This window comes from Mobula hypostoma, chromosome 19 (assembly GCF_963921235.1).
Source record: "Mobula hypostoma chromosome 19, sMobHyp1.1, whole genome shotgun sequence".
Classification (NCBI taxonomy): domain Eukaryota; kingdom Metazoa; phylum Chordata; class Chondrichthyes; order Myliobatiformes; family Myliobatidae; genus Mobula; species Mobula hypostoma.
The window spans coordinates 10,046,464-10,073,512 of NC_086115.1; the positions used below are offsets into that span (position 1 = coordinate 10,046,464).

The 27,049-nt window shown below is 40.4% G+C and overlaps 1 protein-coding gene across 3 annotated transcripts in view; it reads right to left on the minus strand.

The window, feature by feature from the left end:
* Positions 1–27,049, minus strand: part of LOC134358809 (metal transporter CNNM4-like) — a 150,422-nt gene that overhangs the window by 18,868 nt on the left and 104,505 nt on the right. Inside the window, exons 7-10 of one of the 3 annotated variants that reach the window (XR_010020957.1) lie at positions 26,399–26,564; positions 15,558–15,595; positions 15,138–15,236; positions 9,999–10,019 (exon numbers count right to left, since the gene is read on the minus strand). Coding sequence is in view for 1 of the 3 variants with exons in the window: in XM_063071316.1 (XP_062927386.1) it covers positions 9,900–10,019; positions 15,138–15,236; positions 26,399–26,564 (385 nt within the window). In the remaining 2 variants the exon portion in view is untranslated. Of the gene's footprint in view, positions 1–9,899; positions 10,020–15,137; positions 15,237–15,557; positions 26,565–27,049 lie in introns of those variants that run through there. The other 2 variants (XM_063071316.1, XR_010020955.1) reach the window with 2 other exon arrangements.

Here is a 27,049-nt window from a genome sequence, read left to right on the forward strand (position 1 = left end):
CCCACTGAGATTATTTTCATTGCAGAAGGTGGTAAATAAGTTGATTTAATAAATAATTAAATTAAATTAATCAATTTCACATGTACCAAGGTACCATGAAAAAACTTGCCTTGTATACCATATATAAACATCATTTCATTACAACAGTGCATTAAGGCAGTAAGGTAAAACAACAGAATGCAGAATAAAGTGTTACAGTTACCGAGAAAGTGCAGTACAGGCAGACAATAAGGTGAAAGACTATGATGAGGTAGATTGTGAGCTCGAGTCCATTTTATCCTAGCTAGGGGACTATCCAATAGTCTTATATCAGTGGGATGGTAGATGGCATTTTAAACTCACTGTCTGCCTGTCCAAGTGGATGCAAAAGACTCACAACCCCATTTTATGTTACTGACTGACCTAAGCAGCATTCATGAGTTAAGTGATATCAGTGAACAGAGATCATAGAACAGTACAGCACAGACATCTGCACCAAACACGATGTCAAATTGAACTAAATCTCTCAGGCTGGTAAATGATCTACATCCCTCTATTCCTTGCATTTTTATGTGACTGTCTAACAACCTCTGCAATGCCTGCATTGCATCGCCTTCTACCACTATCCCTGGCAGCCTGTTCTTGGCACTGACTTCGCTTTGTATAAGAAAACCTGCTAAACTTTTCCCCTCTCACTTTAAACCTATGTCCTCTAGAGTTTGATATTTCTACCTGGGGTAAAGATTTTAACTGTTACACTACTTGTGTCTTGTGTAATTTTATAAGCTTTTATCAGATCTCCCCTCAGCCTCTGACGCTACAGACACAACAACCCAAGTTTGCCCAACCTCCTCTGAAAGCTCATGCCCTGTAATCCAGGCAGCATCTCAGTAAACCTCTTCTGCACAGTTTTAAAAGCCTCCACATCCTTCCTGGTGATCAGAATTGCAAATCAAATGCCCCTTAATCTTACTGTGTTCAAAAAAATAAATAAACATTCTTATATTCAAATTGACTGTCACATCTAGCTATGAAACTACACCCACAACAAGTAGTTAGACCATAAAATATAGGACAGAAGTCGGCCATTTCGACCCATCAAGTCTGCTCTGTCATTCAATCATGGGCTGATCCAATTCTTCCAGTCATCCCCACACCCTATGATGCCCATAGTTGACTGTCACACAATTGTACAGAAAATGTAAAAGGTGCTGGAGAAATGAATCCTCCCCGATTGTTTTCTATCATGTGGATATTTAACCTAAGCAAGTAGCAGAGGTCTAGAAGGATCCCAGAAGGGAGAACACTGGAAAGATATAAACACAAGAGATTCGGTAGATGGTGGAAATTTTGAGCAACATATGCAAAATGCTGGAGGAACTCAACAAGTCAGCTAGCATCTATAGAAGGAAATAAATGAGTCCAGATGAAGGGTCTCAGCCCAAATGTTGACTGTTTATTCCCCTTTGTACATGCTGCCTGACTTGCTGAGTTCCTCCAGCATTTTGTGTGTGTTGCTCTTAGAAATAATCTGAACTCCACTTCAGTCAAAAAATGTAACTTGAACTTTAATCAGAGGAATAAAATTTAAAAGAAAATTTAAAAAAACATCTTCAGCACCAAGATAACTAGGTTATCAATGTTATTAGAAAGAACTAAAACGGGTGAAGAAGCAATACACTTACATCAGTAAACTAGAGTCTCTTTGCTTACAGTTGGTGCAAATCAAGAATCTGCAGCGGAGCAATTTCTAAACTATTCACTGTGTTTCATTTTGAAGTGCATCAAATTTCCTGTTCTGATTGAGGTTCTCTAACTTTAAGTGCCCTCTCCTTCAGCTAGTCCACTGATAACACTAACTAGGAACAGCTACTTACGGCCCAGGGCAGCTTCACTCATTTCCAAAAGTTCAGAATCAGCCTCTCGTGGGAGCTGCTCTGGAATCCATAGCCACTGTAAACTTTGCTGACTCCAGTTCCTAGATTGGTATGGAGTTGCAATCACATCTCGGGTGGTAGCAGTTCACGTAACACTTTAGAGTGCCAGTGATCAGAACATTGTAGTTCATTTCCTGGCACTATCTGTAAGGAGCTTGTACGCTCTCCCCATGATTGTGTAGGTTTCCTCTAGTTGTTCCAGTTTCCTACATTCCAAAGATGTGTCGATTAGGGTTAGTGAGTTGTGGGCATGTTATGTCGGCACTGGAACTGTGGTAACACTTGCAGGCTGCCCCCAGCACATCCTCCGACTGTGTTGGTCAGTGACCCAAACAACACAACTCACTTATGTTTTGAGGTATTGATGTATGTGTGACAAATAAAGCTAATCTTAAAAAAAAGATTTTATCTTAAAATCAACAGGGCTCTGCTGGTTGTATGAGACCATGGCAGTGGCCTACATGGAATGCTGGTTTAGAATGTATTTATATTAATTGTGGTTTTTCAAATTGTGCTCTTTATCTTTTTTTTTCCTGCTGCATCAGATCCGGAGAACAATCATTTCATTCTCCTTTACACTCATGTACTGAAGAATGACAATAAAGAATCTTGAAGATTGACCTCTTTCACTGTGGTTGCTTCCTAAGCAACAGGACAAATCTGAACCAAAATATTATCAGAGGATCTTCATTTCTCTGTCTGCTAGTTATTGTAGGGAAGTTACTGCCCCAGGGCATTTGCAAGTCAGGGGTGGCTCCTGGCTCCCAACATCAGTAACTTATGAAGTCAGATTAACTCATTTGTGAGCCCACCTAATAGCAGTATGATTGCCCACACATGGCGTAGCATTACTGCAGGCCACGACTGCAGTTACCTCCATATCACGGTAGATCAATTTCACTTTCAATTATTCTTAGCTTTAAATTGACCTGGAATAAATTTACAACTGGCAGGTTTCTCAGTTGTGCAGCTCAGAAGCAGACCCTTCAGCCGTCATGAGCATGCCAAATATCTAGTATCTATCTATACTAATCCTATTTACAGAGAATTTGGTCCATGCACTTCTATGCTGTGGCATTCAAATGATTGTGTCAGTTTTTAAATGTTCTGGGAGCATTAAGAACATTAAATGCTCTTAGAAATGATGTTCTTAAACTTCTGCATTAAGAACATTAATGCAGAAATGCAGCGCGTTCCAGATTCTGACAATTCTTTAAAGTAATAAGTTCTTCCTCAGATCTTACCTAGACCTTTCTCCCCACTCCATCTATTCCTCATTATTCTGTCTCCCTCTATCAGATCCCCCTTTCAACCCCTGAATGGAAGAGGACGAATACTTCTCTAAAAACATCAACAGTCCCAAACATGTTTAAGCAAGTTCACCTAACTTCCACTGAGGTACTGTTGAAAGCATCCTGACTGGTTGCATTTGTTGAAAGCATCCTGACTGGTTGCATCATGCTTTCATTTGCACAGCGGCACCAAGGAGCTGTAGAGAGTAGACTCTGCACACTAATCCATCCCCACCATCAGTAGCAACTACAAGAGGTACTGCCTCAAGAAGGCAACATCCAAAGATCCTCACCATCCGGGCCATGCTATCTTCTCACAGTTACCATTGGGCAGAAGGAAGAGAAGCCTCCTCATATTCTGCCTGGGTAACCTCCAACTTGTTGGCATGAACAATCTAACCCAGGGGTTCCCAACCTGGGTCCATGGACCCCTTGCTTAATGGTATTGGTCCATGGAATAAAAGAATGTTGGGAACCTCCCCAACCTTTTTTATGTCATGGTGTCATGGACCAATACCATTCTAATAGATTCTAACCGCTAGTAATTGTTCCTCCTCGCTCTTCCTCCATTCCCTATTCTGCCCCCACCTCCTCTTCTCTCACCGGCCTATCACCTCTTCATGGTGCCCCTCCTCTGATAGCCCACTCTCCATAAGATATAGGAGGAAAATTAGGTCATTTGGCCCATTGAGTCTGCTCCTCAATTTCATCATTGCTGATCCAATTTTCCACTCAGCCCCAGTCTCCTGTCTTCTCCCCATATTCTTTCATGCCCTGATCAATCAAGAAGGTATCAACGTCTGCCTTAAAAAAAACACAAAAGACTTGGCCTCCACAGCTGCCTGTGGCAAAGAATTCCACAGATTCACCACTCTCAGAACTACTCGCCCTTCCACCTACCTTCATATCGTCTGCAAACTTTGCAACAAAGCCACTAATTCCATCATCCAAACCACTGACATATAACATTAAAAAAATTGGTTCCAACACAGACCCCTGTGGAACACATTAGTCACCAGCAGCCAACCAGAAAAGGCTCCGTTTATTCCCACTCCTGCCAATCAGCCACTACTTTATCCATGCTAGAATCTTTCATGTAATACCATGGGCTTGTATCTTGTTAAGTAGTCTCATGTGTGGTATCTTGTCAAAGGCCTTCTGAAAATCCGAGTACATAACATCAACAGATGCTCCTTGATCTATCCTGCTTATTATTTCTTCAAAGAATTCCAACAGATTTATCAGGCAAGATTTTCCCTTGAGGAAACCATGCTGACCACTGCCTGTTTTATCATGTGCCTCTAAGTACCCTGAGACCTCCAACCGTAATAATCAACCTTATTATCCTTAATAATCAACTCCAAAATTTTCCCCATCACTGAGGTCAGACTAACTGGCCTATAGTTTCTTTTCTTCTACCTCTCTCACTACTTGAAGAGTGGAGTGACATTTGCAATTTTCCAGTCTTCCGGAACCATTCCAGAAACTAGTTATTCTTGAAAGATCATTACTACTGCCTCTATGATCTCTTCAGCACCTCTTTCACAACCCTAGAGAGTACATTATTTGGTTCAGGTGACTTATCTACCTTCAGACCTTTCAGTATCCTAAGAACCTTCTCTCTAGCTAAGGTAACTTTGCACACTTCATGACCCCGATACCTGGAACTTCCACAGTAAAGACTGGCACAAGATACTTAATTCAGTCTGTCTGCCATTTCGATATTCCCATTACCACCTCTCCAGCATCATTTGCCAGCGTTCTGATATCCATTCTCGCCTCTTTTTTTTATGCTTTATGTATCTGAAGAGACTTTTGGTATCCTCTTCAATATTAGCCTACTTTTGTAATCCATCTTTACCTTCATAATGACTTGTTTGGTTGCCTTCTGTTGATTTTTAAAAACTTCCCAATCCTCTAACTTCCCACTATTTTTTGCTCTATTATATGCCCTCTCTTTGGCTTCTATGTTGGCTTTGACTTCTCTTGTTAGCCACAATTGGGTCATCTTTCCTTTAGAATACTTCTTCCTTAATTTCAGCCATTGCTGGTCTGCCGTCATCCCTGCCAACGTTCTCTTCCAATCAGTTCTGGCCAACTCCTCTCTCATGCCTCTGTAATTCCCTTTACTCCAATGTAATACTGATACATCTGACTTTAGCTTCTCCTTCTCAAATTTAAGGGTGAATTTGATCACATTATGATTACTTGTCCCTAAGGGTTCTTTAACCTTAAGCTCTCTAATCAATTCTGGTTCATTGCACAACACCTAATCCAGAATAGCTGATCCCCTATTGGGCTCAACCACGAGCTGCTCTAAAAAGCCATGTTGGAGGCATTCCAGAAATCCCCTTCCTGGAATCCAGCACCAACTTGATTTTCCCAATCTACCTGCATATTGAAGTCCCCCATAACATCGGCCTTTTGGCATGCATTTTCTATCTCCCTTTGTAATTTGTAGGTTACATCTTTACTACTGTTGGGGGTCTGTATAGAACTCCCATCAGAGTCTTTTTACCTTTGCAGTTCCTTAGCTCTATCCACACTGATCCAACACCTTTCGACCCTATGTCTCTCCTCTCCTAAAAGAATCCTTCTTCATCCCTTTACTGTTTCTCCCTGTCATTTCCCAGCTTCTCACTTCATTCCCCCTTCCCTACCCACCTGGATTCACCTATCACGTTCTAGTATGTATTCCTTCCACTCCCTCCTCCTCCTTATTCTGGCTTCTTCAAAATGTCGACAGCTTATTCATTTCCATAGATGTTGCGTGACTTGCTGAGTTCCTCCAGTATTTTGTGTGTGTTGCTCTGGATTTCCAGCGGGTGCAGAATTTCTTCCGTTTCGGTACAGAAGCCCAAAGTCTCTCACCACCAGATTCAGGAATAGCTACTTCCCTTCAAACATTCGGTTCTTAAACCAACCTGCACAACCGTAATCACTACAACACCGATTAATGGCTTTGTACTAAAATGGACCTTTTTTGCTTCTAATTGTGTCATTTCCTGTAAAAATTAGGTATGATTGCTCCTTATCTCATGCTGTGATTCCTTCTTCATCCCTTCACCGTTTCCACCCGTCATTTCTCAGCTTCTCACTTCACTCCCCCTTCCCTACCTACCTGGATTCACCTATCACGTTCTAGTATGTACTCCTTCCACTTTCTCCTCCTCCTTATTCTGTTTTCTTCGAAATGTCAACAGTTTATTCATTTCCATACTTGCTGAGTTCCTCCAGTATTTTGTGTATGTTGCACTGGATTTCCAGTGTATACAGATTTCTTCTGTTTAGGTACAGAAGCCTAAAGTCCCTCACCACCAGATTCAGGAATAGTTACTTCCCTTCAACCATTCAGTTCATGAACCAACCTGCACAACCGTAATTACTACATCACCGATTAATGGCTTTGCACTAAAATGGACCTTTTTTGCTTCAACAACAACAGGAATTCTGCAGATGCTGGAAATTCAAGCAACACATATCAAAGTTGCTGGTGAACGCAGCAGGCCAGGCAGCATCTCTAGGAAGAGGTACAGTCGACGTTTCAGGCTGAGATCCTTCGTCAGCACTAACTGAAGGAAGAGTTAGTAAGAGATTTGAAAGTGGGAGGGGGAGGGGGAGATCCAAAATGATAGGAGAAGACAGGAGGGGGAGGGATGGAGCCAAGAGCTGGACAGGTGATTGGCAAAGGGGATATAAGAGGATCATGGGTCAGGAGGTCCGGGAAGAAAGACGGGGGTGGGGGGAACCCAGAGGATGGGCAAGGGGTATATTCAGAGGGACAGAGGGAGAAAAAGGAGAGTGAGAGAAAGAATGTGTGTATAAAAATAAGTAACAGATGGGGTACGAGGGGGAGGTGGGGCATTAGCGGAAGTTAGAGAAGTCGATGTTCATGCCATCAGGTTGGAGGCTACCCAGACGGAATAAAAGGTGTTGTTCTTCCAACCAAAAAGTGTGGCTTCATCTTTAGAGTAGAGGAGGCCGTGGATAGACATGTTAGAATGGGAATGGGATGTGGAATTAAAATGTGTGGCCACTGGGAGATCCTGCTTTCTCTGGAGGCCAGAGTCTGGGTAGCCTCCAACCTGATGGCATGAACATCGACTTCTCTAACTTCCGCTAATGCCCCACCTCCCCCTCGTACCCCATCTGTTACTTAATTTTATACACACATTCTTTCTCTCACTCTCCTTTTTCTCCCTCTGTCCCTCTGAATATACCCCTTGCCCGTCCTCTGGGTTCCCCCCCCCGACCTGTCTTTCTTCCCAGACCTCCTGTCCCATGATCCTCTCGTATCCCTTTTGCCAATCACCTGTCCAGCTCTTGGCTCCATCCCTCCCCCTCCTGTCTTCTCCTATCATTTTGGATCTCCCCCTCCCCCTCCAACTTTCAAATCCCTTACTCACTCTTCCTTCAGTTAGTCCTGACGAAGGGTCTCGGCCTGAAACGTCGACTGCACCTCTTCCTAGAGATGCTGCCTGGCCTGCTGCGTTCACCAGCAACTTTGATGTGTGTTGCTTTTTTGCTTCGAATTGCGTTGTTTCCTGTAAAAATTGGGTATCAATGCTCCTTATTTGATGCTGTGTCTATGTGATGCTGCTGCAAGTAAGTTTTTCATCGCACCTGTACATATGACAATAAATTTAACTTTGATTTTAATCAACTTAAACAATAGAACATAGTTTAACAGCACAGTTTAAGTTCTTCAGCTCACAATGCTGTGTGACCCTTTAACCTACTCCAAGATCAATCTAACCCTTCCCTCACATTTAGCCCTCCATTTTTCTTATATCCATGTGCCTATCTAAGAGACTCTTAAATGTCCAAACAGTAGTAAAGATGTAGCCTACAAATTACAAAGGGAGATAGAAAATGCATGCCAAAAGGGCGATGTTATGGGGGACTTCAATGCAATACTTGATAAATATAGAAAAAAGTGAATTACAATAAGCATATATGTGCAAATTAAATAGTTAAGATAAGTAGTGCACAAAGCAGAAATAATGAGAGCAGGCATGTCCTCGGTGACGGGGGTCCTTGATGATGGAAACCAGGGGTGATGGTAGAGGCAGATACATTTGTTTGTATCTGCCTCTACCATCACCCCTGGTTTCCATCATTAAGGACCCCCGTCACCGAGGACATGCCCTCTTCTCATTATTATCATCAGGAAGGAAGTACAGAAGCGTGAAGGCACACACTCAAAGATTCAGGTACAGCTTCTTCACCGTTGGAATCCGATTTCTAAATGGATATTGAACCCTTGAACATTACCTCACAACTCTTTCCTTTTCTTAATTTCTGCTTTGTGCACTACTTATCTTAACTATTTAATATACACATATATACTTATTGTAATTCAGTTTTTTCTATATTTATCAAGTATTGCATTGTACTACTGCTGCAAAGTTAACAAATTTCACGACATATGCTGGTGACATTAAACCCGATTCTGATTCTGAAATCCAGATTCGATATTCCTTGAGTTTGGTTTGAGACCAAAGGATTTCTAGAGAAAACTTGCTCAGATGTTTTCTTGAGCTGGAAGACCCTCAAGTTTTGCAACCAACGCAATCCAACTGAGGTGACAAGAGACTCTGCGAATTAGGCCCCCAGATCCAGGCAGGATGTGATAGTAACCAGGTCCAAGATTATGAACAGTGGAACTTTGATCTGAGTTCTGGGAATATAGGCTACAATTAGACAGGGGACTATACAGTCACACGTGTTGGCTTTGATGGGAAGAAACCAGGCCAGGTCACAGGGAATCACTGCAACTACAGCAGTTTAGGGGCAAGTGGTGAGATTTGTAGCAAAAGCAAATTTCTGCTTTTCCCTTTTTGAATTTAAATTGTTAATTGCATTTTTATGGTCACACGTAGTGGCATCAGCATCGGACTTCGGGATGAAAGGTCCCAGGTTCGAATCCAGCCAGCCGGCTCCCCTGCACGCTTTCCATCTGTGCTGGGTTATGACCTGGTGATCTCTTTGGAAACTTACCTGGCAGAAGGCAATAGCAAACCACTGCTGTAACTTGCCTCGTACGTGATTCCTCACTACGTCAGAGAGGCATTGAGGGAAATTGTCCGCTAACCGGAGAAACTCCGGACGCGACATACCTTTCCTTTTATATTCAAAAAACTGTCATAATAAGTTAGTTTGATTAATTGGCTTTCACATTTTTCTTTGCAGCAAGTTATCAGGAAAGACTGAGATGGTCAGAAAAGAACATGAAGTTAACAAATAGCAGTGCAATAAGTCCTTTGGAACTTGCTCACCACTCGATGACATTATGACTGATCCCACATCTCAATTCTACTTTGCTTCAACCCCCACAATCCACAGTTACACATCATATGAGACAGTGAGAGTAAACCTGATTCTGACTCCTTACTGTGCAAAACTCTACCATTGTAGTGCTGCGTACACTCAGTAACAGCCCCTAGAAGCGAAGTCAACTTAAAAAGCAGCAGTCTTCCAAGGAAGAGGATGTGAATTAACACAGTGGATTTGTGTCCACAATGGGCAAGCTTTCTGAACCAAAATACTCTCTTCTTTCCGAAATAAAGATGTTTGTTTTCCGTCCTCAATTCAGTACAGAATCTCAATGTACCACAGCCATAATACACGTATTGCATTTCACAAGGATCAGGTTGTTTTTTGTTAAATAAACATTAAAATTTGCACTAACTTAGTTTTCTCAGAAGTCTTTTGCCAAGTGTCTCTTCTGAACTGCTGCTAAGTGAAGTGCCTTCTTTCCTCTCGGGACTGTTGACCTCAGGATCAACGACTTTGCCGATGTTTTCACCAGCTGAAAACAAACAAAGTTAATTTGCAGGAATGCAGCTTAAGAGGGTAAAGACTTTCAGTGCATTTGCTTGAAATCTTTAACTTATTAAGAAAGGGCTTTCATTTTCTTGCCAGTTATTTTCACAAGCCTGCTCTGAAGCTTTGTCATTTTACTCAACCATCCTTTTATTTGTCTCCAGCACGCACTGTTTCTGGGTGCAATGAACACAGAAGGGTTGCTCACAGGACTCTGCTGAAAGAAAGGTGCTATGGGATACAGGAGAGTGTACATGATGATAGCAATTTTCTAAATATTCTCGTCTCCTCCCTAAGAAAGGATGTGCTGGCATTGGAGAGGCCAGAAGAGGTTCACAAAATGATTTGAAAATGAAAGAGTTAACAGGTGAGGAGCGTTTGATGGTGCTGGGCCTGTACTTGTTGGAGTGAGGTGAGGGAATCTCATTGAAACCTATCAAATATTGAAAGGCCTGGATAGAGTAGATGTGGAGAGGATGTTTCCAATAGTTGGGGAGTCTAGAATTAGAGGGCACAGCCTCAGAATACAAGGGCGTCCCATTAGAACAGAGATGAGGTGGAATTTTTTTTAGCTAGACCAGTCATGATCAAATGGTGGAGCAGACTTGTTGGGCTGAGTGGCCTTAATCTGCTCCTATGTCTTATAGTCTGCTTAAATATTGCTGTTTAGCTACACCCACAAAAAATACTTATTGAACTAAAGTTTGCCTTCATCAGGATAAACTTTTCTTGCTGTGGGTGATGATGCAGTTGTGTAGATATTTCCTCTGGTTTATACTTCCTAGGTTCAGTGCTAAGGAGACTGGGCAATCATATCATAGACAGTTAACTGCAAATCACCGTATATGTTGCTGGCCTTTTCTACAGATAGAAAACGGATAAGAGCCAAACAAGGGCAAATGGGATGAACTTAGCACGTGGAGCTTAGGAGAGTTAACGGTAACTCCTTTGCTTGCATCTTCGGAAACAGCTCTAGTTCCACCTTTAATATCTTTATTTTTCCCTTTCAGGGTTCTTTTGAAGACCCTGACCTGGAGTTACACGCTGACTTCGGTTTTTGTGGGATGGGAGCCGTTCTCGGGTTTCCACGACTGGCCATTATTCGACATGCCAAGGGTTTAGCCTGAGAGCCTCGCTCGTGTTTGGAAGCCTAAGATCTCGGGGCTCTGGAGACGGGGCGATCGAGGGTCGGTGTCACAGCAGGAGACTCGTGTCATTGGGGAGGCTGGAAAATCTTTCATTGTGGGCCCGAAGACCCGATGTCTTTGCGATCTTTGGATACAGAGCTCGAAAAAAGCGACGAAACGGACTTTTAACATTGTAAACCAGTGGGCTGTTATTATGTCTCCTTCTCTCTTATTAGGGAAGGAGAGAACCAGTGGTTTGTTGAATGTCGGATGAAATGCGAAGCCATTGGGGTAACTTTCGTCTATGTCTTTGCTATTGCTTAGCACACGTTTGGCCTCATGATGCTACCAACGTGTCTTTTTTTTTGCTGGGGGGGGACTTTGGGGTTCTCACATTTATCTGTCGTTCATTCTTTGGGGCACTTCTCTGTTTCCGTGGATGTTTGCGAAGAAAAAGCATTTCAGGATGTATATTGTTTACATTTCTCCAACATTAAATTGGACCTTTGGACCTTTGAACTTAGATGGGCATCGAGGACATCTTATAAAGATGATGCCTCCAGAAGGTAGCGTCCATCATTAAGGACCCTCACCATCCCAGACATGTCCCCTTCTCATTACTACCATCAGGGAGGTGACACAAGAAGCTGAAGAGCCACACTCAAAGTTTTAGGAACAGCTTCGACCCCTCTTCCATCAGATTTCTGAACAGTCCATGAACACTACCTCACCATTCCTCTTTTGCACTATTTCACTTTTTTTTATTGAAACTTCTGGTAATTTTTTATGAATTGCACTGTATGCTGTCACAAAAGAACAAATTTCACAACATATAGAACACAGAATATTACAGCACAGCACAGGCCCTTTGGCCCACAACCTAGTGCTAACCTCATAATCTACTTCAAATGAATCTAACCCTTCTCTTTTACATAGCCCTCCATTTTGCTATCATCCATGTGTCTATCTATGAGTTTCCTATATGTCCGTAATGCATGTGGCTCTACCACCACCCCTGGCAGGGCTCCCCACACAACCATCAGTCTCAGTGTAAACAAAAACTACAAATGACATCTCCCCTATAATATCTCTTAATTGTGTTAAAATTATACCACCGGGAAAAAAGCGTTTGGCTGTTCACTCAATCTGCTTTCTATCATCTTGTATACCTCTAAAAGTCTCTCATTCTCTTTCGCACCAAACAGCTTGCTCAACTTATCCTCATAAGACATGCTCTCTAATCCAGGCAGCATCATGGTAAATCTCCTCTGAACCCTCTCTGAAGCTTCCACATCCTTACTATGATGAGGCAATTGAACTGAACATGTCGGTGATAATAAACGAGAGTCTGATCTGGGTCAGCATGGGTAAGATGAGCTAAAGGGCCTGCTTCTGTGTCGTATGACTCTATCAATCAATAATCCCATGTTTCCTCCAGGCTCCCATATCTTCTTTGTATCTCTACTATAATTTTTTACATTCACTTGCCCATTATTTATTGTGACCTTGGGAGGGGTGGAGGTGAACTGTCTTCTTCAACTACTCAAGTGCACAAAGCTCCTCAAAGCTATTAGAGAGGAAAGGAGAGCTTTAGGATCTGGACCCAGCAATGAAGGGACAGCAGTATATTTCCATTTCGAGGGGTATAGATAGGGTAAATACATAAAGTTTTTTCCACTGAGGTTGGGCGAGACTAAAACTAAAGATCATGGGTTAAGGGTGAAAGGTGAAATGTTTAAAAGGAACACAAGGGGGTGGTGCGGGTGTGGAACGAGCTGCCAGAGTGATGGATACAGGTTTGATTTACTATGGCTCACTACTTTTTCAAAAATTTCTTTTTTTGTACTATTTATTTAATCTATATACTTGCTGTAATTCACAGCCTTTTCTCTATTATCATGTATTGCATTGCACTACTGCCACAAAGTTAACAACTTTCATGACATATGGCTGTGATACTAAACCTGATTCTGGTTCTAAATCAACATTCAACAGAAGGTGGATGGTTACATGGATGGGAGGGGCATGGACAGCTATGGTGTGGATGTGGTCAATGGGACCAGACAGATTAATAGTCTAGCATGGACTAGATGGGTCAAAGGGCCTGTTTCTGAGTTGTAGTGTTCTACGACTCTAGATCAGGACTTTCAGAGTACTCTGCAGTTGACAGGGTTCCCATGCAATTGTTCTAATCATGGTTGGTGACAGAATATAAGTTTGGAAGGTACTGCTGAGATAGTTTAAGGAAATGCAGTGCTGGGGACAAACGGATGTGTCCACTAGGGCGACACAGTGGTGTAGCACTTAGCATGATGCTATTACAGTACCAACGGCCCTGGTTCAATTCCATCAGTTTATACGGAGTTTATATGTTCTCTCTGTGACCGCTGGGCTTCCTCCCATATTCCAAAGACATAGGTTTTAGTAAGTTAATTGGTCAGACAGATGTAATTGGGCAGCATGGACTCAATGGGTTGGAAGGCTGTATCTCTAAGCTAAACTAATCCTGGAGAAGACGAGAGAAAATCACAAGAACATTTTTGTTACCTACCCAAGACAGTGATTTGACAAGTTATTTGTTATCACAAGCACCAGAAAATCTGCAGATGCTGAAAATCCAAAGTAACAGACACAAAATACTAGAGGAACCCCACCCTCCCGCCACCACACCAGGGATAGGGTTCCTCGTCCTCACCAACCACACCACTAGCCTCCTCATCCAGCACATAATTCTCCATAACTACCATCATCTCCAAAAGGATCCCACCACCAATCACATCTCCCACACCCTGCACTTTCCACAGGGATCACTCTCCACACAATTCCCTTGTCCAGTTGTCCCTCCCCACTGACCTCCCTCCTGATGCTTATACTTGCAAGCGGAACAAGAACCACACCTGCCTTTATACCTCATCCCTCACTACCATTCAGAGCCCCAAACAGTCTCTCCCAATGAGGTGACACTTCACCTGTGAGTCTGTTAGTCATCTATTGTGTCCATTGCTCCCAATGTGGCCTTCCGTACATCGGTGAGACTTGAAGTAGATTAGGAGACCTCTTTGCTGAGCACCTTCACTCCGTCTACCAGAAAAAAATGGGATCTCCCTATGGCCACCCATTTTAGTTCTACTTCCCATTCCCATCTATCAGTCCATGGTCTCCTTTACTGCGCAATGAGGCCACACTCGGGCTGGAGAAGCAACACGTTGTATTCCTTCTGGGGCAGCCTCCAACCTGAAAGCACGAACGTCGATTTCTCAAATTTCCTGTAATGGCCACCCCCTTCACCATTCCCCATTCTTGTTTCCCTCTCTCACCTTACCTCCTTACCAGCTCATCACCTCCCTCTGGTGTTCCTCCCCCTTCCCTTTCTTTCATGATCTTCTACCCTTTCCAATCAGATTCCCCCTTCTTCAACTCTTTATCTCTTTCACCAATCAACTTCCCAGATCTTTATTTCAGCCGCTCCCCCAGTGCCTGGCCTGCCGAGTTCTTCCAGCATTTTGTGTGAGTTGCTGTTATTTGTTGTTTTTTTATTTATTGGGATACAGCGTGGATTAGGCCCTTCTCACCCTTCAAGCCGCGCTGCCCAGCAACCCCCAACTTAACCCTAAGACTAATCACGGGACAATTTACAATAACCAATTAACCTACCAACCAGTACGTCTTTGGACTGTGGAGGAAACCAGAGCACCTGGAGGAAACCCACACGGTCATGGGGAGAACGCAGAGACTCCTTGCAGACAGCAGCAGGAACGGAAACCAGGTTGTTGGTACTGTAACCACTATGTTAGCACAACAGTTAATAATAATCTTAGATATTTTATTGGCATAATGAAGCTAATTAGTGAACAAAGTGAATCTAACATTTTATTTAGAGTTAAGGAACACATTTTCAAGTCCAGCACCTTGCTTGGCTTAGGAACTGATATTTCAATTTCTTGTTACAAGTTATTTGATGTGAACAATATACTTACATTGTTCGGTCTTCAATCCAGTTGTACCAGAACGATTCACTGGTTCTGCTCCCAAGAAAAATGGACCAGTTGGGCTTATCATTCCATCTGATTTGCCACCTGTAAGTGATACACAAAGCTGTGGAACTTGAAAAGATACTTTGTTTCAAACCAGGTTCTTGTACATACAAAGAAATAGCAATATCCTTAGAAGAAAGTACATCAAATTAATTCAACACACAGGACCAAACTGGAGTGACTTATAAGGTTAAAAGGGATTAGAACACACAAAACACTGCTTACCGTATAGAACACTATGAATGTAAAGAGTTAACTGTTCAAATTTCAGCCAACAGCTGTTGGGTGGTCTTCTGTTGGATTAATACAGTATTAGTATACTGCTTCTGTTAGTAAATTTCTAAACAACTAGCTGTTGCTCACCTGTACATAGCTTCTGTGAAAGGGAGGATGTCACAAAGCTGTGAAAGGAAATCACAAATCACATACAGAAAAATCAAAATTTTATAACTTTTGGCTATAAGTTCTGTTCTTAAAACCTATCTCACCTAAACATTGTCAAACACACTCAGTGGCCACTTCATTAGGTACACCTATACAGCTGCTTGTTAATGCAACTATCTACCTAGCCGATTATGTGGCAGCAACTTAATGCATAGAAGTGTGCAAATATGGTCAAGAGGTTCAGTTGTTGTTCAAACCAAACAACGAAACAGAAAAGAAGTGTGATCTAAGTTACTTTGACTGTGGAATGATCGTTGGTGCCAGATGGGGTGCTTTGAGTATCTTAGAAACTGCTGATCTCCTGGGATTTTCACACACATAACAGTCTCTAGAGTTTACGGAAAATGGTGTGAAAAACAAAAACAAAAACAAAAAATCCAGTGAGTGGCAGATCTGTGGGCAAAAACACCTTGTTAATAAGAAAGGTCGGAGGAGAATGGCCAGATCAGTTCAGGCTGACAGGAAGGCAATAGCAACTCAAATAACCACACGTTATAACAATGGTAGCAGAGGAGCATCTCTGAAACCACAGCACATCAAAACTTGGAAGTGGATTGGCTACAGCAGCAGAAAACCACACTGGTTTCCACTCCTGTACCTATTAAAGTGGCCACCGAGTGTACATTCAAGCATTCTTTGGGAAACTTGTATGTTCCATATTGCCACCACTGCTTGACATAACTTCTCAATCCTATTTTCAGGGGAGGAAGAGAGACAGCTGAAAAGGAAAATGAAAATTCATGACTGAGTCCTTATTCTATATAGATACACTGTGTAAGCTTTAATATTTGTTGAAATTCACATGTTAAACAACTAATTCTTATCATTTGTCACCAAAATATTGTGACATAGAACACCAAGATAGAACAGCAGTATGTTGAGCAGATACTTGAATAACTTAAAGCGTTTTGAGCAGTTCTCCTGTTGCTGTTGAGTGAGAAAGGTTGTTAGGTTGTACCCCTAACTCTGTCAACACCTTCTTGTTAATTAAGACATAAACATGGCCGAATGAAGAAGAGTCTGCAGGTGAAAGACAGTGTACATGTGACTTAAAATGAAATTATGAAAAGCTAAAATGATTGATTTTCTATTGAAAGAATGTAGGGGGTATAATAATCGCTCATAACATTTTTCTTTGTGTTTTTTAGGGGCGGCAGGGCAATGTAGCAGTTTGTATATTATTACAACGCCAGCTATTCTGGTTCAATTCCACTGCTGGCAGCAAGGAGTTTGTAAATTCTCTCCGTGACCGCATGCATTTCCTCCAGGTGCTCCACATTCCAAAGATGTATGGGTTAGTAGACAACAAGGGTGTAACTGGTTGGCGCGAGCTTGTTGGACCAGTATCGGTGCTGTATCTCTAAATAAATATAAATAAAATAAAATTTTACTTTGCATTTAACTAAATGGTCCAAAAATCTTGTTAATAAGAGAAGTAACTTCATTCACCTCAATTCTGAATTGATTCCAGAACCTATGGACTTACTTTCAAGGACTTTACCACTCATGTTTTCAAGAGAATAGCCACACTGGTTCAAACTCACTTGTGACTAAAAATTATTTAAAATTTGTAACTTATTAAGACCAATGGAATATTTTTCATGGATCCTTTAAAATAATCACTTTTAGCATCCATTGTACATTAGTAGAATATCTTATCATCCGTTAGGAAAGCTTTCAGCCTAGTTCAATAGAACATTAATTTTTTTGAGGGCTACCAATAGCTTTCAGATAAGCCCACCTCCAAAATTTGAATAAATTTCGCATGGCAAGCTATGATTCACCTTGTCATATTGGTCATTATGTTAGCAGTTTAAAAAAACTTTTTATCAGATGTCGAGTTTTGTTTCTGTGATACGCACTTTCCTATGCACGTTGCAGACAAATTGTAAGATAATAACAGCTGAAAAGGGGTGATCCAACTTGAACCAATTGGTGTTTAATTATATATTTCAGGTTATTAATGTAAATGAGAAATGCTCTAATCCTATTTTTGATAACTACAAAACAAATTTGAATAGCCCCCCCAACAAAGACACCCACCATTCACGCCATACTCTCTTCTCACTACTGCCATGGGGAAGGAGGTGCAGGGGCCTCCTTCTACACCACCAAGTTGAGGAACAGTTATTACCCTACAACCATCAGGCTCGTGAACCAACACAGACAACTTCACTCACCTCAACTCTGAAATGATTCCACAACTTACGGACTCACTGTCAAAACTCTACAACCCAGGTACTCAATATATTTATATATTTATTTATTTTGTATTTGCATAGTTCATCTTCTTTCACTTGCCCCATCACTGAAATGTTCCCATAAGCTATGGACTCACTTTCAAGGACTCTTCATCTCATGTTCTTGAAATATATTGCTTATTTATTTATTATTATAATTATTTCTTTCTTTTTGTATTTGCACAGTTTGCCTTTTACACACTGATTGTCTGACAAGCTGGAGCAGTCTTTCATTGATTCTATTATGATTATTGGATTTATTGAGTATGCCCACAAGAAAATGAATCTCAGGGTAGTATATGGTGATATATCTGTACTTTGATAATAAATTTACTTTTAACTTTCAACTTCAGTCTGAACTTTCCTCTGGGGAAGAGCAAATGGGAGCAGACTGGATGGGCTGAATGGCCTAATGCTGCTCCTACGATTTATGGTAAAAAGGTAATATTTAAATGTAAACAGAAGATTTTACTCCAGAAAATGCTATTAATTGTTACAATATGAATAATTCAGCAGTGTTCACTGTTCAATATGTTTTCATTTAAACAGATTCAACTGAATTCACTATTTAGAACAATTATCGGGCTTGGAAAGCACTGTATAAGAAATAGATAGGGTTTGTCCTAGCTTTGTTTCAGATGTATCGTGTGATTGCAAACAGATAACACCTGGAATATGGTGCAGATGTTTTCAAGGAGGATGCCAATATCCTACAGAAGTTTCGCTAAGGATTTCAGCTACAATGACAGAATAAAGAATCATGTATTGATTGACTTAAAACAGGAACGTCTGAAAGGAAATTTAACAGGGATGAGCTGCTACAAAGTTTTTTTTCATTTAGAGATACACTGCAGAATAGGACCTTCCAGCCCTTCAAGCCACAACCATAACAACTCCCGATTAACCCTAGTGTAATAACAGGACAATTTTACTAACTGGTACATCTTTGGACCATGGGAGGAAACTGGAACATGCAGGGGAAACCCATGAATTCCATGGGGAGGACATACAGACTCCTTACAGAGAATTCCGACGTCCCAAGCTGCAACAGCTCCACACTAAGCTACCGTAGTGCCCAGTGGTTAAGGTGGACACATTAGCAATGCTTCATGGCCATAAGTACATGGAGAGGAGAGGTTTAGAGGGCTATTGGCCAATTGCAGATAGGATTAACTCACCAGGCATCACAGTCAGCATGAACAAGCTGGGCCGAAGGGCTTGCTTCCATGCTGTATGGATGTATCGCTCAGATACAAATACTATAGGTATTCTCATCAATAAAATCTGGAAGGATCCAGAGGCACAGCTTAAACATTTTGGGAGATATAAGGAGGAAGCACTGATTTAAAAAAAAATTAGGTCATTAGAATCCAGAATGCACCGCAGTGTGGCAGAAAACAAATTAATGTTGAATAAACATTTTGTGCCATATTCATCATAATATTTGAAAGAAAATTCATTCCAGCATTGCTCTGCTAGAAACATGATGCAATATCAAATTAAATAAATACACAAGGAAGAGAAATGGTTTATAGTCAAATACAAAATCTAGTTTGAGATGTTAGGCCATAAGACCATAAGACAGGAGCAGAATTAGGACAGTTGGCTTATCATCTGCTTTGCTATTTGATTATGGTTGAGTTATTATCCCTCTCAACTCCATTCTCCTGCCTTCTCCCTTTGACGTTCAGCACCCTTACTATTCAAGAACCTATCAGCATCTGCTTTGAATATACCCAGTGCCTTGGCCTCCAAAGCCTTCTCTAGCAATAAATCTGCAGAGGCCAAGACGATGGGCATGTTTCACAATCCTCTGGCTGAAGATGTTCTTTTTCATCTGTTCCAAAGGGGCATCCTTCTATTCTGAGGCTGTGCCCTCTGGTCTACAACTCTCCCACTATTGAAAACATCTTCTCCAAGTACACTCTGTCTAGGCATTTCAATATTCAGTAGTTTCAAAGCAATCCCTGCTCATTCTTCTAAACACCAGTGAGAACCAGCCTAGAGTGATCAAACGCTTCTCTCTTAAATTTCTGGCATATTGCTGGTGTCTTCAACAGTGAAGAATAAAGCAGTTCACCTGCCATTTCTTTTGTCCCTTTTGCTATTTCTCCAGCAGTCCAGTGCCCAATCTTGCCTCTATTTAGCCGTTTATATAGCTGTAAAAACTTTTGTTATTCTCTTTTATATTATTGCCTTGCCCAGCTTTCCTTTTATCTTTCATCTTATATTTTATCTTTTCTTATTGCTTTTTTTAGTTACCTTCAGTTGTTTGTTTTAAAAAGCTTCCCACAACTTTTTCTACATTATATGCACTTTGTGCTGTCTTTGACTTTCCTTGTCAATCATGGTAACCTCATAAAACAAGTTTTCTGTAGATGTAGATTTGATTCACTGTGCAAGAGAAAATCCAGGATTATCTTTTTCCTAGCATCATCATGTAGACATTCTACAAGTTCCATTTTCTTGGGATCCAGTACCAACCTGTCTTTCCCCAGTCTACCTGCATGACTGTCACAACATTGCCCATCTTTACCTCCCTTTCCACTCTAACTGTTCACTAACCACCTGCACACACTGGAGTATTGACCAACAGGGCACAGTACCTCAAATTGTGCAATTTGAATAAAACAGCATCTGGAACTCTGAGTGCAATTCCACTTTGACTTGTACTGCAATCCAGCTGAAAACAATTTCAGGTTAATGTGCGTAGACTGAATTGATGGCTCTTCACCTTTTAAAGGCAAGTGCTCCTTCTGTTGGTTTCTAGCACAGAAACTAAGTAAGTATTTTGGAAAAATAACTTCTTGGCAACCTCTGCTTTCTTCTTAAGTGTCCCCATTTATAAAAGTTGATGCTATAACATCAATTTAAGCCAAATGAAAACAATGTCAGTGGAGAAACTATACTCATCCAAAAAACGGGCTTGGGTTCAGCCACCAGCATCCTCTCTACAACTCCTTCAACTAAAGCAACTAAAAAACAAAACAATTCTAGAAAGCAAACTACTTTTAAGATATTCAGTCTTGTTATTAGGAAAGGGGCAGCACTTCAAATGCCTGATTAAGTGGCATCAAGTCGATATGCCCCATTTGATGTTTGTACTGAAATACTAAACCCCCCCACCCCACCACTTTACAATTATTCACCTCACAAGAGCATTTGGACAATGTTGTCTTAGTTATGCAGTTAAAGATGAACTCATTTAAGGCTGACACCATTTGAATGCTATCAATTCATATTATTAGCGATATTATCAGTCCTAATGAAAGGTCCCGGCCTGAAATGTTGACTCTTTATTCCCCTCCACAGATGCTGCCTGATCTGCTGAGTACCTCCAGTATTTTGTGTCTGTTACTCTGGATTTCCAGCATCTGCAGAATCTTGTGTTTATTATCAGTTATCATTGACTTCTCGCTATCCATTCATGTGATACATGAATTTATGAATGGCTGTAATTTTGAAATGGTCCTGTTCCCAAAATTTAACATTCAGGTTGGTAGAAGCTCATCAATAATGTTTCCAAAGAATAGCTCCTGTGAAAGTCAAAATACAACCTTGCAACCTATCAACACACACAAAATGCTGGAGGAACTCAGCAGGACAGGCAGCAACCATGGAGAGGAATAAACAGTCAACACTTCAGGCCAAGATCATCATCAGAAATGGAAAGAAGAGGGGAAAAAGCCAGAATAAGATAGTTGGGGGTGGGAGGGGGTTGGTAGGAGTAGAAGTTGGCAGCTGATAGGTGAGTGCAGGTGAAGAGGAAGGCGGGTGGATGGGGAAGGGTGATGAGGTGAGTAGCTGGGAGGTGATAGGTGGATAGATAAAGGGCTGCAAAAGGAGGAATCTGACAGGAGAGTGGACCATGGGAGAAAGGGAAGGAGGAGGGGAACCAGAGGGAATTGATGGGCGGGTAAGAAGAGAAGGCCAAGAAGGGAACCAGAATGGGGAATGAAAAGAGAAAGGAGAAATTACAGAAATTGATGCTCACACCATCAGGCTGAAGGTTTTGCTCCTACAGCCTGATTGTGGCTTTATCGTGGCAGTAAAGGAGACCATGGACCAACATGTCAGAATGTGACAAACTAGTAGTAGTTTTAACTAGCAATACACAGAGACTTGCATGAGAAAGATTGTGCCAAACAAAGTAGAGAACAAGGACAGGAAAGAATCTGTAATTCACCAAAAATCTACTCTGATCTTCTCATTTCCCAACATATTGCATCTGGGTGGCCTCCAGCCCGATGGCATGAACATCAATTTCTGTAATTTCTCCCCTCTCTCTTTCTCTTTCCATTCCTCATTCTGGTTTCCCTCTTACTCCTTCTCTTACCTGCTCATCACCTCCCTCTGATTCCCCTCCTCCTTTCCTTTCTCCCATAGTCCACTCGCCTCTCCTATCAGATTCCTTCTTCAGCCCTTTACCTCTCCACGTGCCTCTCAACAAGAGCTGAAACCAGAGAATTAGTCTTCAAGTAGACTCACAACACCTCTCTTGACACTCTAACATAACATTTCATATACTGCAATATTAAGTGTCCTAAATAAATGAGTTGCTTTTCTTTGTGTTCTGATTCTCTTATTTAGATTTTGGTAGAGTCACTGACTTCATGCCTTCATATACATTTACTGATTTTCTTTCCCATGAACTCCTCTTGCAAACATTCTTCCACAAATAATTCTTTTGTTTCTGCTTAATTTTCTTCCATTTCTTTCAATGCCCTAAATCTCTGGTATCCTCTTGCTTCCCATATCTCGTCTTCATTTCAAAATTGAAGCCCTTAGGTAAAAACCTGCACTATCTCCGATGTTATTAGCTTTGGTGAAGTTCAAAATCTGACAGCACAGTAGGAGGCCTTTGATCATTCATGTCTATGATGGCTCTTTCAAACAGCGAACCAATTTGTCTACTCTCACATACCTTTTTTAACCTTGCAACCCATTTTTTCAAGTACATTTAAACAATTCCCCCTTTGGAAATGATAACTGAATTTACTCCTCCCACTTTTCAGGTACAGCATTTCAGTTAACTGTCTACAAAGTTCTCTTCATCTTTCCCGTGGCACTGTTGCCAATGACTTTCACTAAGTACACCAGCCTACTAAACAAAAAATAGCTTTTCCTTACATACTTCCTCAGAATTTCTCAGGATCTGAATACACAATTAAGAGACCCCTAATTAAATTTAAATACAATACACGTGTAGCAATAAGACTCCAGATTCAATTGCTTACCTCCTAGGCTAGAATGTTTCAGGGGCATTATTTAACTTAAATCTTAAATTAATATCTTTTTAAATATCATTCTGAAATATCCGACGTTTAGCTGGTAGTGAATACACAACTGAAGTAAACTTCCAACGTTTAAAGAGCTGACATTGAGGTGCTATTTTTTGTGAGGATAATGGCACATCAGTGGAAATTATTTGCTTTCTGAAACAGCTACACAGGGTATAATTTCCAGGAAATTTGACAGGTAGTTTACACCTACTAACAGTAGGTACGTTATTGTCTATTCTATTAAACCCACTCATCTTGAAAACATTTCATTTCACTTTAGGGTTTTGTGTACTGTGGACTATTCTTGGCTGACAGGCAGATGCTTGGGAGAACACTCTCAGACATCCGATAATCATGTTCAGATTACTCATAGAGTTTCAGAACTTGATCTCCAGTAAATCCCCTTCAACAACTCCATTCTAAGTTGATAATATCATCTCTCTCCATTCCTCATTCTTCTGGTACCATTGGTGAGATCAACAATTCTTCTATCCAATGGCACCAAATAACTGTGCTGTTATTGTCCATCCTTTCTACAATGTTCCAAATCGGGTGGAAAAATCTCAAAGTAAATTATTTCCTGCAAGTTTAATTTTATTCTGAACTACATACTCCTGAAATATCTCTTTCTGTTAGTTTAGAAAATTAACTCAAGGAACCAATTCTCTAAAGGCTGGAAAAACAAGAAAACATTGGACAACGCTCAGCATGTCAGACATCATCCATGGGGAGAAAGATGGCTTATGTTTGATGTCAATCCCTAATATCAGAAATGCAAATTTAAAGAAAAGGTTATTTATTTTTTTAAGCTGAAATTGATAGAGGCAAGGAGCATTTTGCTTCATATCATATGCCTGTAGCAACTAACAGTCTTACAATCCTACACTAAAGAGAAGTAATTTAGGTCACTTGAAATAGTGGTTCTAAAGTAGTGGGATGGGTCAATGACCTCATTTTCTTCAATAACGTATACATTCTTAACTGTGTCAGCACTAAGTAAGCATGTAAACCTTATAGGCAGGATTACAGTATCAAGGATTCAAGGACTCTTTGATGCACCAGTGAGTGAATAATCTGTGTATTGTAGTGACTAGGGAAGATGCCAGTTACATAGCCCACTCACCTAAGGAAATGGAGAAGTTGTTGTAAGAAAGGCAAATAAATGTTCAGAGAGGCCATTGACACTATTGCATCAATCAAGAGTTGGAAATGAGCAACAAGCCAAGATTTACAGACAAACAGTGTATTTTACAGCAAACAAAACCTATATACATAATCTACTTGAAAAGCACCTTTATGCCTGCAGCAAACAGTCATTGACAGCACTTGTTTTCCAGGTGTAACTGACAGAGGTATTACCTAACCATCTCCCTTCTGGCCAGGAACAGTGAATTTACTGTGTGCAGCCAAAAAAAAAAGTATTTTTACTAAGCAGAAGCATAAAACCGTGTCAAAACATAAAACTCAAATAAGGCATGGTAAGAACTATCAATGTCAAATAGGAAATCACAAAAAAAAACAAAATTGGATTGAAATGTTTAACAACTAAAATAGCAGGAATATTATTGTTTAGGTTAAAACAGGTTAATTAAGTCAAGGAGATGCTTTTTGTTAAATCCATATAATTGCCACTGACACACATACCAAAGTTTCCTTAAGAAAATTGCCACATTGCCATTTTAAAAATATGACGTGTTTATGTTACATTTTCAGCTGAGATAATCCACTTTCTTTATAATGGCTAATTCATCGGACTGTGACACAATAGGAAAGACACACAATTTGATGTTAGGAAAATCAATACATTTAAATCTGAAAGCCAGTTGATAAGATCAAATGATTCATCAGTCCAAACTAATTGTTTGCATGTAGATAAACACAAGGACATTTGCAGATGCTGGAGATCCAGAGTAACACATACAAAATGCTGGAGGAACTCAGGTCAGGCAACATCTATGGAAAGGAATTTTGTATGTGTTTGCACTTACAAGGTGTTGAAAACCAGATATTGAGAAAACCTATAAGCTTAAAATAAAAGGTATCAGTCAAAAAACTCTGCTGTGTATACAAAAAATGAAACAAAATATTATGATGAAATTCATTTATCTAATATTGAGGATTCAATTAAAAATAAACTTTGAATATAAGATATTGACAGCATGCAAATAGAGCCATAGAAACTCTAACTCACAGCTATCTAGTAAGATTTGAATTATGCTCAGAGAAAATGGAATACCACCTTTCATATTAGCCTGGGACATCACTTCAATGTGTGATATAATCTATAATAAACTCAATGAAAGTGCACAGAGCATAACAGATTCAAACAATAGAAAAATATACAGTGGCAATTCTCAACAAATGGCACAACTGATGCAAACAGATGCTCATCGGAGAAACATAAATTATATGACATTAATCCTGTAAAACAAACAAACAGCTGAGCACCAGTAATAGTATCAACTAATAGCACAGACAATAAACTTTAATGAACAGATAAGAAACAATTTATTAAAGGTAGTACTTTCCTTTAGGTATGATCCAAAACAGAGATCATATTAAAAGGGACGTACTATCTGTCCAGTAGTGCTTGTAATGAACAATCCAAAGTGTTTTATGCTGCACTGGAGGGAGGCAATTCTTAAGCAAATTATGTCAGCTCGCATGCCTTTGCGTAAAACAAAAAAAAACTTTCAGAAACATTTCATTGTCATGTTAGTAATGGCTATGAGTACAATATGCAGAAACATTCAAAATACATGCATTTTTGTTAGAAACAGCAAAAAAATACCGACATAAAGGAAAAAAATACACAACCCGTGTAGTGTATTGCATTGCAATGCAGCATTCCAAGGGCATTTGCAATCAGCATTCTTCATTGTCAAGTACTGTTCACAGCAGTTCACGTGAAGCCGCAGACATTGTGCAAGAGGAGTCAGTGTAGGGTTCAAGGCAGAGTGTACAGTAAGCAAGTAAAAACACAACCAAGCTTGATGGTCATGTATATTAAGTTTAAAAGGTATCAAAAACTGCAGCCATAAAATATGGTATAAAAATAATATGTTTTCAGTAACGTTGAGTGGTTAGCTGGTCGTAACTCTCCATTTCTCATCCATAAATAGAAGACAAAAGCCATTATGCTTCGTGCTGACATCCAAGCTAGATACACTTTCAACGGCTCAGAGGATCCAAGTAAACTATACTTAATTTTCATCAGTGTTATGATTCAGTGACTTACGAATCACAAGGTTGATCTCATGTGTTGAATTTGTTGTTGTTGCTACGGTTTCGGGGCTAGGCTCTTTACTTAGCAAGTCCGTTGTCCCTAGTTCGCCATCAAGGCTCTGGGGTGAGCTGTCCATTTGGGTTGCTGCTACTGCATTTACATACTGCATCCTTGTGATCTAAGCAGAAAAAGAGTTACGCAACTTTAAACATACACCTCGTATGTAATGATGTGGCAGAGGAAAAAGAGAAAACAGAATAACTCTTACATTAATTGGCATCATTAATTTTTGTTTGCAAACTTCACCTGGTGACCTTATAAATTATGTACATTCCAGCTGAAATCATTTCCTCTCCCCAAATCTGTTCTTATACCATGGTACAGACTAAAACACTGTCATAATCTGCTCTGTTCTGCATTTGTGAACCTCAAAGTTCAAAGTAAATTTATTAGCAAAGTACATATATGCCACCAAATACTATTCTGAATTAATTTTCTGGCAGGCATTCACAAAACAAAGAAATACAATAAAATCCATGAAAATCTACAAAAGACTGACAAACGTCAATTTGTACAAATACAAAATAAGACAATGAATAGATAAATCAATAACACTGAGAACAGGAGCTGTAGAGTCCTTGAAAGTGAGTCCATACGCTGTGT